Source organism: Tachyglossus aculeatus, chromosome 11, assembly GCF_015852505.1.
Source record: "Tachyglossus aculeatus isolate mTacAcu1 chromosome 11, mTacAcu1.pri, whole genome shotgun sequence".
Taxonomy (NCBI): domain Eukaryota; kingdom Metazoa; phylum Chordata; class Mammalia; order Monotremata; family Tachyglossidae; genus Tachyglossus; species Tachyglossus aculeatus.
Genome location: NC_052076.1, coordinates 4,484,457 through 4,505,168, shown reverse-complemented (window position 1 = coordinate 4,505,168; position 20,712 = coordinate 4,484,457). Strand labels below are relative to the sequence as shown.

Below are 20,712 nucleotides of genomic sequence, written 5' to 3'. Positions count from 1 at the left end.
TTTGGGTGGCTTAGGGACCACTTCCATCTCCTGGGAGAGAGGTTTTGGTTTTCTGTGAGTCCCAACTGCTCTTTCCCATGCTGTGCGTCACTAAAGGTTCACCGCCCCCCGCTTCCCTCCTCTGACACGGTTTTCTTCCTTAGCTTGCTGGTAACCCGATCTAATCCTTCTTGCCTCTGCCCATTATCAGAAGAATGTTCCCTAATTCCCAAACAGTGTTCTTCTCAAGCTACAGAGTGGAAACACAAGTTGTAGAAGGACCAGTTGTGCTCTGACAGACCACTTGTTGTTCCTGCGATAAAGTGGGTCGCAGAAACTCCGAACGTCTTGTGCAGGGGCCGTGCAACTCCCGAAAGATCGCTTTGCTTTCCCGTATCTTCTTTTAGAGAGAAAGCTTTGTCTCGATCAAAGACTGGCCCCTCCATTTTTCTCAAGTCTTGTTCCCTGATTCCGTTCTTGACATGTGGATCCTTTTATTAAAAAAAAAAGGAGTTTAAAATAAAGCTGATAAGTAACACTGGATCCTGTGAATGGGCTGATTTAAGATGTCAGGTCATTTAATCAGTGATATTTGAGTGCTTTGCAGAGCACTTGGGAGAGTACCAGAGAGTTGGCGTGGAACTGGTTTTCACATAAATGAGTTTACAGAACTCATACGGATACAGTTTTCTGTATCTTCTTTTAGAGAGAAAGCTTTGTCTCGATCAAAGACTGGCCCCTCCATTTTTCTCAAGTCTTATTTCCTGATTCCGTTTTTGACATGTTGATCCTTTTTTTTTAAAAAAAAATGGAGTTTAAAGTAAAGCTGGTAAGTAACCCTGGATCCTGTGAATGGGCTGATTGAAGATGTCAGGTCATTTAATCAGTGATTTTTGAGTGCTTTGTGTGTGCAGAGCACTTGGGAGAGTACCAGAGAGTTGGCGTGGAACTGGTTTTCACATAAATGAGTTTACAGAACTCATACGGATACAGTTTTCTGTATCTTCTTTTAGAGAGAAAGCTTTGTCTCGATCAAAGACTGGCCCCTCCATTTTTCTCAAGTCTTGTTCCCTGATTCCGTTTTTGACATGTGGATCCTTTTTTTTTTTTAAAAAAAATGGAGTTTAAAATAAAGCTGGTAAGTAACCCTGGATCCTGTGAATGGGCTGATTTAAGACGTCAGGTCATTTAATCAGTGATATTTGAGTGCTTTGTGTGTGCAGAGCACTTGGGAGAGTACCAGAGAGTTGGCGTGGAACTGGTTTTCACATAAATGAGTTTACAGAACTCATACGGATACAGTTTTCTGTATCTTCTTTTAGAGAGAAAGCTTTGTCTCGATCAAAGACTGGCCCCTCCATTTTTCTCAAGTCTTATTCCCTGATTCCGTTTTTGACATGTGGATCCTTTTTTTTTTTAAAAAAAATGGAGTTTAAAATAAAGCTGGTAAGTAACCCTGGATCCTGTGAATGGGCTGATTTAAGACGTCAGGTCATTTAATCAGTGATATTTGAGTGCTTTGTGTGTGCAGAGCACTTGGGAGAGTACCAGAGAGTTGGTGTGGAACTAGTTTTCACATAAATGAGTTTACAGAGGCGATGATCAACGTATCCAGAACAGATACAAAATACAGATACAGTTTTCTGTATCTTCTTTTAGAGGGAAAGCTTTGTCTCGGTCAAAGACTGGCCCCTCCATTTTTCTCAAGTCTTGTTTCCTGATTCCATTTTTGACATGTGGATCCTTTTTTTTTTTGAAAAAAAAATGGAGTTTAAAATAAAGCTGGTAAGTAACCCTGGATCCTGTGAATGGGCTGATTTAAGATGTCAGGTCATTTAATCCGTGATTTTTGAGTGCTTTGTGTGTGCAGAGCACTTGGGAGAGTACCAGAGAGTTGGTGTGGAACTAGTTTTCACATAAATGAATTTACAAAGGCGATGATCACCGTATCCAGAACAGTGACGCTTTGGCTTCTACTATACAGAGCTCAGTGATGAAGAAGGTGCTTATTTTTGGAACACCAGTCGACAAACCCATCTTAATTTGCTCTAATTATAGTGAAGAAGAGGAGGAACTGGCACAGACACGACTACACGGAGATCGACGACGGTTCCAAGCCAGTGCAAGCCGGAACCCGGACTTTTGTGAAAGAATTACGGGCTCGCACCTTCCCGAGGTAGAAAAAACCCTGTTGGGTCGGAAAAGATGCTCTTAGATATGGCGTGGCTTTCTGTTCCCTTTAGCTATTTCCAGTCAGGTCCTCGCGGTTTGCTAAGTAGGGTTTTTTTTCATCGTATTAAGGCTCCGCCACTTGTCTGCTGTGTGACCTTGGACAAGTCACTTCACTTCTCTAGGGCTCAGTTACCTCATCTGGAAAATGAGGTTTGAGACTGTGAGCCCCACATGGGACAGGGACTGTGCCCAACTGGATTGAATTGTATCCACCCCAGCGCTTAGTACAGTGCCTGGCACATAGTAAGCGGTTAACAACCCCCTTCTAGACTGTGAGCCCGCTGTTGAGTAGGGACCGTCTCTAGATGTTGCCAACTTGGACTTCCCAAGTGCTTAGTACAGTGCTCTGCCCACAGTAAGCGCTCAATAAATATGATCGAATGAATGAATAAATGAACAAGTGCCATCGTTATTATACGTCAAGCACTCTTGTAGACTGTGAGCCCGTTGTTGGGTAGGGATTTTTTCCATTTCTTGCCGAACTGTACTTTCCGAGCGCTTAGTACAGTGCGCTGCACACAGTAAGCGCTCAATAAATACGATTGATTGATTGACTGTGAGCCCACTTTTGGGTAGGGACTGTCTCTATATGTTGCCAATTTGTACTTCCCAAGCGCTTAGTACAGTGCTCTGCACATAGTAAGCGCTCAATAAATGATGATGATAAATTGATGATGATGAATGTTTGAAGTGCTGGGGTGGATGCAAGTTAATCACGTCTGACGCAGGAGGGAGAAAAGGTTTCAAATCCCCATTTGACAGTTGAGGAAACTCGAGGTGCGTAGAAGTGAAGTAACTTGCCCGAGGTCACACAGCAGACAACAGCTGGCGGGCTACCACCGGCTATCTGGATGGAATGAGATTTCTTTGGGATTCTGCCAAGGGTTTTCCTCAAGCCTCGTTAATGTGATGGAGGATACAGGGAGACTGGATCGGTCCATATGGGCTCACTGGCCCCTCAAGGCGGGATCCTGACTTCAAGTCACCCCCTAGGCCGCAGGAGTTGTGTATTAACACGGCCCTCCTGAGAGGCATCTGTGGCATCTGCATCTTACCTCCTCTGAATGGTCAGCTCCCAGAGGGCAGGGCCCAAGTCACCTCCTCTCACTCTGTATGTTGCCTGGCAAACTTGTGGGGCTCAGAAACCGCTAGATGATGGATGGAAGGAGTTGCAAAAAAGCTTGAGAGCACTAAATCCCCTTGCCCCCTTCTTTCTCACCTCCCTACACTCCTACTACAACCCAGCCAGCACACTTCACTCCTCTAATGCCTTAATTCATTCATTCAATCATATTTATAGAGCACTTACTGTGTGCAGAGCACTGTACTAAGCGCTTGGGAAGTACCAGTTGGCAACATATAGAGATGGTCCCTACCCAACAATTGGTTGGGTGGCAGCCACTCTGCCGTCACCGTCCTCCGAGGGAATTGGCCATGACGGGATTTCCCTGCAAGCTTGCGTCAGCTCGATTAGCCCATCTCGCGTCCGCATTCACTCCTGCCGCTCCCCCTCCGTTTTATTTCAGCGCTGATGAAATCGTCGTCAAGATGCACGGCAGCCAGCTGACTCAGAGATACCTGGAGAAACATGGGTTTGATCTGCCAATTATGGTTCCTAAATTAGACGATCTAGGACTCAGACTCCCTCCTCCTACTTTCTCTGTGGCGGATGTTGAACATTATGTAGGTACGGAACCGCGTTCCAGAATTCTTCGGGGCACCGGGCGGGACGGGGGAGAAGTGGCCGGGGAGAAAACGAGCAGGGTCGACGGCCGGGGGGAACCGCACTGTGACCGAACTTTGAAACGTGCACTGAAAAAATCACTCATTTTCCCATCCTGACCTCCTTCGGAGCCGGATTAAAATCTGGCTGGCCAAGCTGGGTCCTCTCGGGTGAAACCATCACCTCTCCCTTGGGGTTGTGTCGATGACTGAAACCGCCTCCCTGTCACTTTCAGATTTAGTCCGTGAAGCAAGAGTTGATGTTTGGCTCTTTTGAGAATTTTAGGAAATGGAGAAGTTCCAAGCGATGGGTGGCTTTTGGCTACCAGCCTTGAATATTGGCCGCGGGGGTCTCTTTAAAGTTGGCATCCCATTCTGCCAAGCAGGCGCAGAAAGCGGGGAACAGCCGAGCCCCACTTTTCTTCGCCGGCACCGCTGGAGTCGGGTGGCGGGCAGGCGAAGGCGGGTAAGGGAGGCTGGTGGCCGGGACTCCGGGCACCTGGGAAGGTGTTCAGGAAAATGGGAATGATAAAGGGGTCCAGCGACAGAAGCAGGAGTTGGCAGAAGCCGGAAAAGGCTTTGTCGGGAGCGAGGCCTTTCCCGGAACTCGGGGAGGGAGCGGCAGGAGCTGTAGCTACAGCGTCAATCAGGTGGTGTTGTCCGGGCAGATCCAAGGAATGCCAAGCTGGGGGAGGCCGTTCTCCCGCCCTCCCACTGGAAGCGGGGCAAGGAGCCGGGGCCCTGGAGCACTTCTTTTTCATTCAGTCGTACTTTTTGAGCGCTTACTGTGTGCAGAACACTGTACTAAGCACTTGGGAAGTCCAAGTTGGCAACATATAGAGACGGTCCCTACCCAACAGCGGGCTCACAGTCTAGAAGGGGGAGACAGACAAGAAAACAACACATATTAACAAAATAAAATGAATATGTACAAGTAAAATAGAGTAATAAATATGTAAAAGTGGCACTCTCCCCGGCAGGGAATGTGTCTATCAACTCTGTTATAGTGTACTCTACCAAGTGCTTAGTACAGTGCTCTGCACACAGTAAGCGCTCAACAAATGCAGTTGATTGATTTAGGGTGGTTCAGAAACCGACGACCGTGGTCCGTGCGCTCAGAAGAATCTCAATGGGCGCTTGCCTGTGGGCGTGACACAGACTGGTTATAGAAATCTGATTCATTATCAGCTGGGGATAAAATAAACACCTACTGACTCACCCGAGCCTTCAGGAGGAATTTAAGTGGCGTCAACGCAACCCCGTCCCGCAAAGCGCGAACACCCCGAGCCAAACTGAATGCCGGCGAGGAAATCATTTTCCCCGCTCCTTTTCGACTTCTTCATCTGCAAAATCGGGTCGGCCTCCTGCTCCCTGCAGAGAGAGGCTGAGAAGATAAATGGGACGGGCTGTGAATGTGCTTTGAGCTCCTCAAAGAAAGTGGTTTGGAATCCGGGGCGGTGGCCTCGGACACTGTGCAGTAATAATAATAATGATGGTGGCATTTATTAAGTGCTTACTATGTGCAAAGCACTATTCTAAGCGCTGGGGGGGATACAAGGTGATCAGGTTGTCCCACGTGGGGCTCACAGTTTTGATCCCCATTTTTACAGATGAGGTAACTGAGGCTCAGAGAAGTTAAAGTGACTTGCAGTCACACAGCAGACATGTGGCAGAGCCGGCATTCGAACCCACGACCTCTGACTCCAAAGTCCGTGCTCTTTCCACTGAGCCACGCTGCTTCTCTAAATAGTAGTCATGGCGATGATAAAAGCAGAGACAGCTGAGGGCCCGTTCTCCAACGTCCGACTCAGTCGGCCTCCTCAGGGCAGGCTACCATGGCACAGGCCGGCCCCGAGGAGAGGTCGGCCGAGGCGTCGGAGAGTTGGGGGTGGAGCGCTCGGGACGACGGCCGGAGGGCCGAGAAGAGGTGAGGCTCGGGAAGAGGAAGAAACTCCCGGAGGACTCCCGAGATGAGGATGGAGATCCAGGGGTGGAGACGTTGCCCCAAAGAAGCAAATGAACGCCAAGGGCCCAGAGGTGGTGGTGGGAGTGGGGGCGGAGGAAATGCGAGCCAAGCCAGAAGCCAGGAAAGATCCTCGGGGGTTTCGGAGTTGCGTTTCGAGCTCTTAACGATTTGGTTCCGGGGTAACTGGTCCTCCAATATTCAAAATATTTGTCTATTCGGCACATCTACCGGTGACTCTTCCCTGCAGCACGAGAGTAAGAATATCATTTCTCTCCCTAGGTGGTGACAAAATGATAGATGTCATTGATGTGGCAAGGCAGGCAGACAGCAAAATGAAGCTTCACAACTATATTAAGTATTTCATGAATCCTAACCGGCCAAAAGTATTAAATGTGATCAGCCTCGAATTCTCAGACACAAAGTGAGTGGTTTCCGCCATCCTGACCGGGAGTCTTGAGGTACACAGTGTGGTTTTAATGGGGAAACTGGGTCCCAGGAGAAGCCCCGTCCCACTCAGCATCTTCTCAGATGGTCCAAGTGGCGGTGACCGTAGGCTTTTGTCTCGAATGAAAGCGCCCGGAAACTAGGTTTGGCTTTAATGTTTCTAATTCGACCGTGGCTGCGGTCTTGAGGATGAACGAATATGGGATGTTGTTGTTGTTGTTGTTGTTGTTGTTGTTGTTTTCTCCTCCCCCTCCTCCCCCGCCTCAGTGGTGGCTTCATTTGTGAAAAGTTTTTCTTCCGCTGCGTGTTTCTTTGAAGGATGTCTGAATTGGTGGAAGTTCCAGATATCGCCCGCAAACTCTCCTGGGTCGAAAACTACTGGCCGGACGATTCGGTCTTCCCAAAGCCATTTGTGCAGAAATACTGTCTGATGGGGGTCCAGGACAGCTACACTGACTTCCACATCGATTTTGGCGGGACGTCGGTTTGGTACCACGTGCTTTGGGTAAGTTTGGGGCCCCTGAGCATCCTTAGCACGTCCCGCGAGGTCGGTTCAGGTTGACACCCTACTACTGTTTGAGACAGCCCCCCTTGAAACTGTAAGCTTGCTGTGGGCAGGGAAGCAGCGTGGCTCAGTGGAAAGAGCCCAGGCTTTGAAGTCAGAGGTCATGGGTTCAAATCCCAACTCCGCCAGCTGTCAGCTGGGTGACTTTAGGCAAGTCACTTCACTTCTCTGTGCCTCAGTTCCCTCATCTGTAAAATGGGGATTAAAACTGTGAGCCCCCCGTGGGACAACCTGATCACCTTGTAACCTCCCCAGTGCTTAGAACAGTGCTTTGTGCATAGTAAGTGCTTAACAAATACCATCATTATTATTAACAACTCTGCTTGTATTGTACTCGCCCAAGCACTTAGTCCAGTGCTCTGCACACAGTAAGTGCTCCATAAATGCCACTGATGATGATGATGATTACGGGGCCACCACTCTGCCACTTGTCTGCTGTGTGATTTTGGGCAAGTCCCTTCATTTCTCTGTGCCTCGGTGACCTCATCTGGAAAATGGGGATGAAGACTGTGAGCCCCGCGTGGGACAACCTGATAACCTTGTATCTATCCCAGCGCTTACAACAGTGCTCGGCGCATAGTAAGCCCACTGTTGGGTAGGGACCGTCTCTATATGCTGCCAACTTGTACTTCCCAAGCTCTTAGTATCGTGCTCTGCACACAGTAAGCGCTCAATAAATACGACTGAATGAATAGTAAGCACTTAACAAATACCACTATTATTATTATTATTAACTCTGTTGTACTGTACTGTCCCAAGTGCTTAGTACAGTGCTCTGCACACAGTAAGTGCCCCGTAAATACCACTGGTTGATCAGTGGATCTGCAGTATATATAGCCTAATATATATATATATATATATATATATATATACACACATATACATATATATGTATATATATATATACATATACACACATAATACATATATAATATAATATAATATATATATATATTTTATGGTATAAGCACTGGGGTAGATACAAGGTTATCAGGTTGGTCATAGTCCGTGTCCCACATGGGGCTCACAGCCTTAATCCTCATTTTACAGAGAAGTTAAGTGACTTGGCCATAGTCACACAGCAGGCAAATGGCAGAGCTGCGATTAGAACCCAGGCCCACGCTGTAGCCATTAGGCCACACTGCTTCCCTCCCCTTCCTCTGCTCACACCCAAGCAGCCCTGTTTCACAGGTGGGGAAAAGCGAGGCGTAGCGGAGGAGAAGTAATCAGCTCGGTTCGGAACGAGTCAGTCATGGAAGTGAGAAAAGGACTAGCTCCGTCCCGTCCAGTTCGACACGGCCCCAACAAGGCTGCCTCGCCTCTAACGGATCAGCTCCGCCTGCTATCGCTCTTGACGCCGGTCGGCTGAGATCCCAAGCATCTCAATCCAGTCACTTGTATTTATCGAGCTCTCACTGTGTGCAGAGTGCTGTACGAAGCTCTCGGGAGAGCGCTGTATAACAATATAACAGAATCGGTAGACACATTCCCACAATGAGCCTACGGTCTAGGGGGGAAGACAAGCATTAATATAAATAAATTATGGATATGGACATAAATGCTGTGAGGCTAGGGGAGGGGACTCCCTAGAGGAACTGCCCTCTGTCCCCTCCTCCCCCACCCCCAAAAGCCAATTCCAATGAAAAGCAGGCAGAAAGCCAGTAGAAAGAGGAAGCCAGTTTATTTTAAGCTCTCTGCTCCGACTTGCTGCCTTCCTGATTTTCTTCTTATTTTTTCAAGTGCCTGGGTACAGGGACGAATCCTTCTTCACCCTAAACGGGGCAAGATCTTTCCCACTTATTTCTATAGATTGAATGCGGTTCTGTTTATTTCCACTGATCCTTCCCTACTGATCCTCAGTAAGGCTATGATTTGGTATCTGTGACATTAATTTAAGCTACTAATTGCTTTCTTTAATGTTTTATTGATTAGAACTAGCGGGTTAATTCTCTGCACCCACGTCCAGAATTGTGCCTAATTTAAGCATTGGTATAAATAAAATCAGAAGGAAACCTTCCATTTAAATGATTTCACCCTAACGAAGTGATATAGGAAAAGGTCTGGCAGGTCTGAGCAGGAAAAGCAGGAAAAGCATGCAGATGTGATCTTGCTTTTCCTGGGTTTCAGAAACCAGAAGTCCCCATCACCTTTGACTTGTAGTAGTAGTAATAGTAATTGCGGTATTTGTGAAGTGCTTACTATGTACCAAGAACTGAGAAGAAGCTTGGCTTAAGAGAAGCAGTGTGGTTCTAATCCCAGCTCCGCCATTTACCTGCCGTGTGACCTTGGTAAACACTTGGGTAAGTGTGTGCCTCAGTCACCTCATCTGTAAAATGGAGTTTAAAGCCGTAGGACCCATATGGGACGGAGACTGTGTCCATCCTGACTATCTTGTTTCTGCCACAGTGCTTAGTACAGAACCCGGAACTTAATCGGCATTTAAATGCCATTAAAAAAGAAGTACTGTACTAAGCAGTGGGATGGATACAAGAGAATCGGATTCCACTGGGGATTCACAGTAGGAGGGAGAACAGGTATCAAATCCTCATTTTGCTGATGAGGGAATGGAGGGCCAGAGAAGCTGTGACTTGCCCAAGGTTACACAGGAGGAATGTGGTGGAGCCAGGGTGGCAACCTAGGTCCCCTAACTCCAAAGCCCACGCTCTAGCCACTAGACAACACTGCCTCTTCACCCTGAGCAGCCAGCCCGCACCATTTATCCAGGATCGTAGGGCTCCCGGGATCGTAGGGAAGTGTATTTCTTTCCACGCAGGATCGCTTAGCTTTTAAGAATTGCAATCCCTCGGTGTGGAGACAGTTAAGCGTAGGGACCTGATTATCCTCTCACTGAAAAAGGGCTTGACTTCTTAGTAATGTGAAGTTTGCCTATCTGAGCATAAAGGATGAGATCATTCAAGGGGAAGTCTTAACGTGGGTCTCCCAGGTGGCCAAGGCAGGTTCATTCAGACCAATGTCTCAGGAGTCTTGTTTTCTGCTTGTAGGGGGAGAAAATCTTCTATTTGATAAAGCCAACGGATGAGAATTTGGAACTGTATGAATCGTGGAGTTCATCTGTCACCCAGAGTGAAGTGTACTTTGGGGACAAAGTAGATAAATGTTACAAGTGTGTGGTGAAGCAGGGACACACCCTTTTCGTGCCCACAGGTGAGCTCTTTTTCTTTCCCCCTTTCCCATTTTTGACACTCTCCTTCACAGTCAGTGTAGCACTAATCAGCTTTTCCGTCTGTTCAATCTTGGGAAGCTATGAGGCATAGCAGAAAAAGCCTGGGCTTGGTAGTCAGAAGACATGGGTTCTAATCCTGTCTCCACCTCCTTTCCTGCCATTTGCCCTTGGGCAAGTCACTTAGCTGCTCGGCGCCTCAGTTTCCCCAACTGTAAAATGGGGATTCAGTCCCTGTTCTCCCTCCCACTCAGACTGTTGAGCTTCATGTGGGATAGGGTCAGTGTCTGAGCAGATTATCTTGGATCTACCCTAAACACTTAATAGATACCTTTAAGAAAAAAATCTGCCACCACTGGAAGTTTGGAGGTAATGAACCTTCTCATATTGAAACCATCGGACGAGACCTGCCTGAAATCTCCCCTGGTCCTCTCTGATCCCACGTCTTCCTCCACCCTCTTCGACTCTCCCTGTTTTCCCTGCAGTAACTCAAGATGAATTCTTTTGCCTCCTCTCTAAATCTACCCCTCCATCTGTACTCTCCTTCTTCCCTCCTTGATTGCCATCTTCAACTGTTCACTTTCTAATAGCTTCTTCCCTGCTTCTGTCAAACATGGCCATGTCTCCCTTATCCTAATAAAAATCCCTGGACCCCAAGGCTCCCTATGCTTGTCATCCCATCTCCCTCCATTTCTTTCCCAACTTTTTGAGAGACTTGATTACAACTGCCGTCTCCACGTCTTATCCTCCAGTTCTCTCCCAGATCCCCTCCAATCTGGCTTCCTCCCCCTTCACTCCACAGTAATATTAACTGTGGCATTTGAGTGCTTACTATGTGTCAAGCACTGTTCTAAGCACCGGGGAAGATAGAGGATGATCAGGTTGGACACAGTCCCTGTCCCACACAGGGCTCCCAATCTAAGTAGGGAGGAGAACAGGTATTGAATCCTCACTCTGCAGAGGAGATAACTGAGGCACGGAAAAGTGAAGCGACTTGCCCAAGGTCACACCGCAAGCCCATGGTGGAGCCAGGATCAGAACCCAGGTTCTCTGTTTCCCAGGGCTGTGCCCTTGGCACTGTGCCATGCTGTTTCTCTAACCCAGTCCCGGTAGAGAGTAGTATTCTAGACTGTGAGCCCACTGTTGGGTAGGGACCGTCTCTATATGTTGCCAACTTGTACTTCCCAAGCGCTTAGTACAGTGCTCTGCACACAGTAAGTGCTCAATAAATACGATTGATTGATTGATTGATAGAGGGTTTGCCTCATCCAGCAGCCTTCTCTCCTTCCTGAGCTCGCAGCCAGGCAGCTATGAGTGGCAGTTGAGGAATGCCATCCACCCACACGTCCGGCACTCCTAGGTTGCTTCGTCTCTGATTCTCCTTCCTCCTCTTCTCCCCCTGCCCCGTCCTTGGCGGTGGGACCCGAAGAACCTTTAAACAGTTGGCTCAAAAGCTGCACAATAATGCCACAGTGCCAGATTAGGACTTGGGTAACCATGACTCCCCCTTCATCCGTGATCAGGAGCGATGCCACTGTGGGCCAGGCCAGTAGGCCCCTCTCCCCCTCCCGCCAGCCCAGAATTCCGTGTCTGATGGGGACAACGAGGATGTGAGAAGAAACCGAATTGGATTTGCTCCCCTAAATGCTACCACTCTCACATCTGGCGGGGCTGGGGGGTTGGGGAGGCTCCTAGATGAGCCACTCTTCTCTCCCACCCCTCAGTCCGACTCCCTCTTGGCATCACTGGGGTCTTTCAGAGTTGGAGAAAACAAGCGAGCGAAGGGGACGCGGGGCCCAGGTTTCAGGTCTGGCTTTGGCTAAGACCTTCTGAACGATTCATTCATTTCGTTCAATCGTATTTATTGAGCGCTTACTGTGTGCAGAGCACTGTCCTAAGCGCTTGGGAAGTACAAGTTGGCAACATGTAGAGACGGTACCTACCCAACAACGGGCTCACAGTCTAGAAAGTGGCAGGAACGGGACAAGAATCTTCTGATTCCAAGGCCCGAGCTCTTTCCACTAGACCACACTGCTTTTCTCCCAGAAAAGAGTTCAAGACCAGGGAATCCACAGCGGAAAGAGTCCATTCAGAAAGAAAGTTCTAGCAACAAACGACAAACTGCACTCATCATTGGGAGCTATCTCCGGTTTCTGCCTTCAGGAGTGGCCTCATTAGTTTTGCTCTTCAAAGCTGAGCAGTGTGGCCACAAGAAGCAGCGTGGTCTAGTGGGTCAGCAGAACCTGGGTTCTAATTCTGGATCTGCCCCTTTTCTGCCATGTGACCTTGGGTGAGTCACTTCTCTGGGCCTCAGTTACCTCATCTGTAAAATAGGGATGAAGATTGTGAGCCCTATGTGGGACAGGGACTGTGCCCAACCTAATTAGCTTGTGTCTAGCCCAGTGCTTAGTACGGTGCCTGGCACAGAGTAAGAGCTTAACAAATACCATAAAATAAAAAAAAAGCCCGAGAGTACCTGCCAGTCTGTGAACCCGTGACCTTTGTTCCAGTCTCTGGAGAATTCCCGAACCCGTCAGCCGATCCAACTTTGGCATTCAGTGGCACCTCTGCCCTCTCTTCCTGAGTAGATGGGCCAGGAATTTAAAGGGCCCATCTTCGAGAAGAAAGGTGAGAGAGCCAGCCTCAGACACTCCTATACCATCTCTCTAGTCTCCACCGCCAGATCGATTCTAATCAGAGTTCTCCCATATAACCCCTTAGAGCTTCAGCAGCCTTCTGGAAGCACACGTCAACGGGTCTAGAGACCAACATGAGATGTACAGGCCATGCCAGGGCCTCTGGGCACCGAGGCCGTGACCAAGAACGGCCCGAGAGGTCCCACGACCAGTGTCCTGCGCCAGCGTGTTAATTCCCTTTCCACCTTTTTAACTTACAGACAGAAAATTCTTCTTCTTGACTCTTACAGTGATTTTTTTCGGTCTGGATCAAAGCAGCTTCTGTGGTATTTTTAAGCGGGAAGTGTTGAGGAGAAGTCTGAATCATAATCCGAAAATAGTGGCAGGATTTTTTATTTTCAGCCGCAGGTGGAGAGCATGTTCCCACTTAAGCCTCAAAAGCCCCCACATCAGTCATTTCCGAGATGCCCGTTTGAGAAGACTCAGAAATCCTCATTGGTCGTAACTGGGGAAGTGGGAGAGGACCCGACTTTGAATCATTCGCTCCCTTTCTCCGAGCGTTGAGAGGAATGAAAGGCGGAAAGGGGGCCTTGATGAAGGGAAGCATAGATCACTAACTCTCATGGCAGCCAAATTTAGAAATGCCACTGTCTTTGCCAGGTTTTCAACCTCTCTGAGGCCGTGTGGTCCGGTGAGTTCCAGCTCAGCCTGAAATGTGGCTTTGGGCAACTTCCCTAAGCTATCTGGGTCCCCACTTCTCTCCCTATATAACCGGGAGAATATTCACCCCTCCCCACCTCACAGGGATGTTTACAGGATAAAATGAAATGAATCCTATCAAGTGACCTACAAATACAAGGTGTGATTATTATTTCCACACAATGTATGTGTGCAAAGTTTTGGTTTTTTTTGTGGAGAGCACGGCAGCCTTAAATCTGATGCTTCTTACGGTGGGAATTGGCTCAAATTGTCTCTAATTGGTCGTATCAAGAGAGCAGTTGCAATTATATAACAGATCAGTGGTAGGAATGCAGTAATTGGGCTTGGTTTTATTTAATGAGCTTCCTTAGCACCGCTTAGACGCGAATGTCACAATGGATGAGGATTCCGCGTTACCAGCTGGTCTCTTACCTTGCTCCTGTCACCCTTCAGGCACATCTAGGGCTCTTCAGCTCTGCCCAGGTGTCATCAAGTGGGCTCTACCCGATTCTCTAGAACAAACATCTTTCTATACCGTACTTTCCTTCTGTAGACAAGCCAGGGAGGGGTAGGGCGGACTAAAGAGGTAATTTTTCTGTAAGATTACCCTGGCTGTAGAAGGCACAGATTCGGAAATCTGGCGAGGAGTCAGAAATGCAACCCCATTTCCAAATTGCTGGCGATTGCAGGCCCCCAAAAGAGAACTTTCTCGTAGCCACCCCTATAGAATTTTCCCCTCCCTCCTCCCCGTTTCAGAGGGACAGTGGGGCCCGGATGGTTTTTGTCCGCTCTCATGTTCGGCGAGTTTGAGAGAACCGGACATCAGCCTGCTCTCGCCCGTCTGTTCTGCCGCAGCGGGAGACAGAGTCGTTGTGTGCGTTGTTTTCGTGCCTTGGGCTCTGGAGGTGAAGGGTGACCCCCCGCCGTTGGGCATCAAATACTAGCCGGGGCGGTATCAAACTGCCCCATGAGTGAAGCGGTGGAGTTTGCGCCTTCTCTTCTTTTATTGTTGTACTCTCCAAGTAGCCTCATAGCCGTTTCCGCTTTGGCAACGGTTATCACGTCTGACGGCAGCCTCCATGATGTCACTTTTGTTGTCGCAGGGTGGATCCACGCTGTGTTCACGTCTCAGGACTGTATGGCTTTTGGAGGAAATTTTTTGCACAACCTCAACATTGGCATGCAGCTCAGGTGGGTGTCCTTCCCCGCTCTGTCATTTTTTTATTATTTTTTCCCGTGGTATTTGTTAAGCACTTACTTTGTTCCAGGCGCCGTACGAAGCGCAGGGGTAGATTGAAGGTCATCAGGTTGGACGCAGTCCATGTCCCACTTGGGGCTCACCGTCTTCCTGCCCGTTTTACATATGAGGGAACTGAGGCCCAGAGAAGTGAAGAGACATGCCCGTGGTCACACAGCAGACAAGTGGTGGAACAGGGATTAGAACCCGGATAATAATAATAATAATGATGGCATTTATTAAGCGCTTATTATGTGCAAAGCACTGTTCTAAGTGCCGGGGAGGTTACAAGGTGATCAGGTTGTCCCACGGGGGGCTCACAGTCTTCATCCCCATTTTACAGATGAGGTAACTGAGGCCCAGAGAAGTGAAGAGACATGCCCGTGGTCACACAGCAGACAAGTGGTGGAACAGGGATTAGAACCCGGATAATAATAATAATAATGATGGCATTTATTAAGCGCTTATTATGTGCAAAGCACTGTTCTAAGTGCCGGGGAGGTTACAAGGTGATCAGGTTGTCCCACGGGGGGCTCACAGTCTTCATCCCCATTTTACAGATGAGGTAACTGAGGCCCAGAGAAGTGAAGTGACTTTCCCAAAGTCACGCAGCTGACAATTGGCGGAGCCGGGATTTGAACCTAGATAATAATAGTAATAATGATGGCCTTTATTAAGCACTTATTATGTGCAAAGCACTGTTCTAAGCGCTGGGGAGGTTACAAGGTGATCAGGTTGTCCCACGGGGGGCTCACAGTCTTAATCCCCATTTTCCAGATGAGGTAACGGAGGCCCAGAGAAGTTAAGTGACTTGCCCAAAGTCACACAGCTGATAATTGGCAGAGTTGGGATTTGAACCCGGGACCTCTGACTCCAAAGCCCGGGCTCTTTCCACTGAGCCACGCTGCCTCTCTAGATCTTTCTGACTCCCAATCTGTCAGTCAGTCGTATTTGTTGAGCTCTTACCTTGTGCGGAGCCCTGTACTAAGTGCTTGGGAGAGGACAGTATAACAGTATAAAAGACACATTCCCTGCCCACAAGAAGTGTGCAGTCTAGAGGCTCTTTGGACAAGGAGAGAGGCAAGCTCAGACTGGCCCGGCTCAGCCGCACAATCAATCAATCAATCAATCAATCGTATTTATTGAGCGCTTACTATGTGCAGAGCACTGTACTAAGCGCTTGGGAAGTACAAATTGGCATCACATAGAGACAGTCCCTACCCAACAGTGGGCTCACAGTCTAAAAGGGGGAGACAGAGAACAGAACCAAACATACCAACAAAATAAAATAAGTAGGATAGAAATGTACAAGCAAAATAAATAAATAAATAAATAAATAGAGTAATAAATATGTACAACCATATATACATATATACAGGTGCTGTGGGGAAGGGAAGGAGGTAAGACGGGGGGATGGAGAGGGGGACGAGGGGGAGAGGAAAGAAGGGGCTCAGTCTGGGAAGGCCTCCTGGAGGAGGTGAGCTCTCAGCAGGGCCTTGAAGGGAGGAAGAGAGCTAGCTTGGCGGATGGGCAGAGGGAGGGCATTCCAGGCCCGGGGGATGACGTGGGCCGGGGGTCGATGGCGGGACAGGCGAGAGCGAGGTACAGTGAGGAGATTAGTGGTGGAGGAGCGGAGGGTGCGGGCTGGGCTGGAGAAGGAGAGAAGGGAGGTGAGGTAGGAGGGGGCGAGGGGATGGATGGACAGCCTTGAAGCCCAGGGTGACGAGTTTCTGCCTGATGCGCAGATTGATCGGTAGCCATTGGAGGTTTTTGAGGAGGGGAGTAATATGTCCAGAGCGTTTCTGGACAAAGATAATCCGGGCAGCAGCATGCACAATCCAGTGCAGGACAAAGCCAAACGCCGTCAAGAGTACCGTCAGAACCCCGTTCCAGGATTCTGTTGCATTGCACTCTCACAAGCTCTGCACCCAGTAGGCGCTCAATAAATACCACTGATTGATTGATCCAGGAGTTGCTTCTAAATCATCATCAATCGTATTTATTGAGCGCTTACTGTGTGCAGAGCACTGTACTAAGCGCTTGGGAAGTACAAATTGGCAACATATAGAGACAGTCCCTACCCAACAGTGGGCTCACAGTCTAAAATCTAAAATCTAAATCTGTTCCTTCCATGTGTTCCTTCCGAAAGATCTCTCAGGGAGATCCAAGCCCTAACTGCCCCAAGGCCCGGTGAAGATCGCTACTCAATCCTGTATAGACGTGGTCGTGGCGTTGGGGTTTGACTGGGTGGGTGATTGTTAACCTCTGGAAAAGGGATCGGGACGTGTCCAGTCTCATTAACTTGTATCTTTCCTAGCGCTTAGAACAGTGTTAGGCACAAAATCCATTAAAAGAAAAAAAAAAACAGAAACCTAGCCTGCTTGGCTTCTTTTTCCTTGACTATATGAGTTAGGTATTTTTTTTTGGTACTTTGTTTTTGTTGATTTATGTCTGTCTGCATGTACCTGTGTAGGTCGGTTTACTTTTGAAATGTCCGTATCCAAGTAATCCCCCCTCGTGTTCCCCTAGGTGTTACGAGATGGAGAAAAGGCTGAAAACACCTGACCTTTTCAAATTTCCTTTCTTTGAAGCCATCTGTTGGTTTGTGGCCAAAAATCTCCTGGAAACCTTGAAAGGTATCCCAGTCTGTGCCCCCCCCCCCCCCGTCGTGTACCAGTAACGGGATTGGCCGGCCTCCCTCCGGCGTTCCGAAGTGGGAGACCCCGGCCCCCCCAGGGAAGGGAATTCCTTTGCCGATGGGTGGATCGGCAGCAGCAGCGGTTGGTGATAATAATAATAATAACAATAATAATAATAATGGCATTTATTAAGCGCTTACTATGTGCAAAGCACTGTTCTAAGCACTGGGTTCTGAGCCAGTGTTCTCACTGGCTCTGCCCATCGAGGCTTTGGCTCTCTGCCCGTTGGAAGTCTCATGGTGATGTGGGAGGGGAGAGGGCGGTGCCCACGGGGCCAACGACGGCCGCGATTTTTCTCTCCTCCTGGTCTGGTCAGTGCTGCTCTGCTCCCTAGGGAAGCAGCTTGGCTCAGTGGGAAGAGCCCGGGCTTTGGAGTCAGAGGTCATGGGTTCAAATCCCGGCTCTGCCAGTTGCCAGCTGGGTGACTTCGGGCAAGTCGCTTAACTTCTCTGGGCCTCGGGTGCCTCATCTGGAAAATGGGGATTAAGACTGTGAGCCTGATTACCTTGTAACCTCCCCAGCGCTTAGAACAGTGCTTTGCACATAGTAAGCGCTTCATAAATGAATAAATAATAATAATTATAGGGCCCAGTTCAGAGTTTAGCCAAGGAGGGAGCGGCCTCCTGGGAAGAGCCAGATAAAGATCACAGGCCTGAGAGGCAGGGAACTCGGCTCCTCCTCCCTTGCTGGGTGACTCTGGGCAAGTCATTTCACTTCTTTGAGCCTCAGTTTCCTCGTCTGTAAAATGGGGATCTGCATCTAGCTCTCTTCTTCCCTTCAAAGCCCTACTGAGAGCTCACCTCCTCCAGGAGGCCTTCCCAGACTGAGCCCCCTTTTCCTTTCCTCCTCCCCATCCACCCACCCTGCCTCCTTCCCCTCCCCACAGTACTTGTATATATTTGTACAGATTTATCACTCTATTTATTTTACTTGTACCTATTTACTATTCTATTTATTTTGATAATGATGTGCATATAGCTATTATTCTATTTGTTCTGACGATTTTGACGCCTGTCCACATGTTTTGTTATCTGTCTCCCCCTTCTAGACTGTGAGCCCATTGTTGGGTAGGGACCGTCTCTATATGTTGCTGACTTGTACTTCCCAAGTGCCTAGTACAGTGCTCTGCACACAGTAAGCGCTCAATAAATACAATTGATTGAATGAATGAATGAACAGGAGCTGGGCCCATCCTGATTAACTCGCACTTATCCCAGCACTTAGCAGAGTAATAACAATAATAATACTGATGGTATTTGTTAAGCGCTTACTATGTGCAAAGCACTGTTCTAAGCGCTGGGGGATACAAAGTGATCAGGTTGTCCCACATGGGGCTCACAGTCTTCATCCCATTTTACAGATGAAGGAACTGAGGCACAGAGAAGTCCAGCGCTTAGAACAGTGCTTTGCATATAGTAAGCGCTTAACAAATACCATTATTATTATTAAGTGACTTGCCTAGAGTCCCCCACTGACAATTGGAGAAGTTGGGATTTGAACCCATGACCTCTGACTCCAAAGCCAGGGCTCTTTCCACTGAGCCACGCTGCTTCTCTGAGTATTTGGCACATAGTAAGTGCTTAATCAATCCCCTCCCTTTCCTCCCCCCCTCTCCCTCGTCCCTCCTCTCCCTCATGATATTATTATTTTATTATTGTATTTAAGCACTTATTGTGTGTCAAACCCTGTTTGAAGCACTGGAATAGGTAAAAGTTAATCAGGTTGGACACCGTCTCTAACCCACACGGGGCTCAGTATATGTAAGAGGGAGAAAAGGTATTGAATCCCCAATTTACAGTTGAGGAAAAAGAGACACAGAGAAGTTGTGACTTGCCCAAGGTCACACAGCAAGCAGTTGGTGGGATTAGAACCCACGTCCTCTGAACTTCCCGGGCCGGGCTCTTCCCTCTAGGCCGCACTGCTTCGTCCTCCTCCTTAGACTGTGAGCCCCATGTGGGGCAGGTACTGTAACCAGCCCTATTTTCTTGTGCTTAGCACTTAGCACAGTGCTTGGCACTTAGTAAGTGCTTAATCAGTATTCTTCTCTTCCTCCTTTTCCTCCTCTCTCTGTGGTACTCTCCCAAGTTCTTAGTGCAGTGCACAGAGTAAATGCTCAATAATAATAATGATAATAATGGTAGCATTTATTAAGCGCTTACCGTGTGCAAAGCACTGTTCTAAGCGCTGGGGAGGTTACAAGGTGATCAGGTTGTCCCGCGGGGGGCTCACAGTCTTCATCCCCATTTTCCAGATGAGGGAACTGAGGCCCAGAGAAGTGAAGTGACTTAGAGAGGCAGCGTGGCCCAGTGGAAAGACCATGGGCTTTGGAGTTAGAGGTCATGGGTTTGAATCCCGACTCCGCCACATGTCTGCTGTGTGATCTTGGGCAAGTCACTTAACTTCTCTGGGCCTCAGTTACCTCAACTGTAAAATGGGGATTAAGACTGTGAGTCCCACGTGGGACAACCTGATCACCCTGTATCCTCCCCAGCGCTTAGAACAGTGCTTTGCACATAGTAAGCACTTAACAAATGCTTATTATTATTATTATTATTACTATTATTATTATTATTATTACCCAAAGTCACCCAGCTGGCAAGTGGCAGAGCCGGGATTTGAACCCATGACCTCTGACTCCAAAGCCCGGGCTCTTTCCACTGAGCCACGCTGCTTCTCTGTAGATACTATTGATTGATGGTTTCTCGACTCTTCATTGTTTTGGCTGCTGTGGAGTCCAGAGACCTCTCCCTAGAATTCATCTAGCTGCTTGTGATTGTCATTCATTCATTCAATCGTATTTATTGAGCGCTTCCTGTGTGCAGAGCACTGTACTAAGCGCTTGGGAAGTCCAAGTTGGCAACATATAGAGACGGTCCCTACCCAACAGCGGGCTCACAGTCTAGAAGGGGGAGACAGACAACAAAACCAAACATGTAGACAGGTGTCAATCTGTCCTGTCTTCTGTCCTCTCCCTTGTCTTTCTCGACCCTCAGCAGATTCATTCATTCAGTCGTATTTATGGAGCGCTTACTCTGTGTGCAGAGCACTGGACTAAGCGCTTGGAAAGTACAAGTCGGCAACATCTAGAGACGGTCCCTGCCCAACAACGGGCTCACAGTCTAGAAGGGGGAGACGGACAACGAAACAAAACATGGAGACGGGTGTCAAAATCGTCAGAACAAATAGAGTTCAAGCTAGGTGCACATCATTAATAAAATAAATAGAATAGTAAATATGGACAAGAAAATAAATAGAGTAATAAATCTGTACAAATATATACAAGTGCTGTGGGGAGGGGAAGGAGGTAGGGCGGGGGTGGATTGGGAGGAGGAGAGGAAAAGGGGGCTCAGTG

General features: G+C 48.3%; 1 protein-coding gene across 1 annotated transcript in view; it reads left to right on the top strand.

The window, feature by feature from the left end:
* KDM7A (lysine demethylase 7A) overlaps positions 1-20,712 on the top strand; it is a 100,408-nt gene that overhangs the window by 51,034 nt on the left and 28,662 nt on the right. The window contains exons 3-9 of the mRNA XM_038753554.1: positions 2,038-2,155; positions 3,738-3,898; positions 6,179-6,320; positions 6,662-6,848; positions 9,911-10,073; positions 14,528-14,615; positions 17,191-17,297. Of these exons, the coding sequence (XP_038609482.1) occupies positions 2,038-2,155; positions 3,738-3,898; positions 6,179-6,320; positions 6,662-6,848; positions 9,911-10,073; positions 14,528-14,615; positions 17,191-17,297 (966 nt within the window). The remainder of the gene's footprint in view (positions 1-2,037; positions 2,156-3,737; positions 3,899-6,178; positions 6,321-6,661; positions 6,849-9,910; positions 10,074-14,527; positions 14,616-17,190; positions 17,298-20,712) is intronic.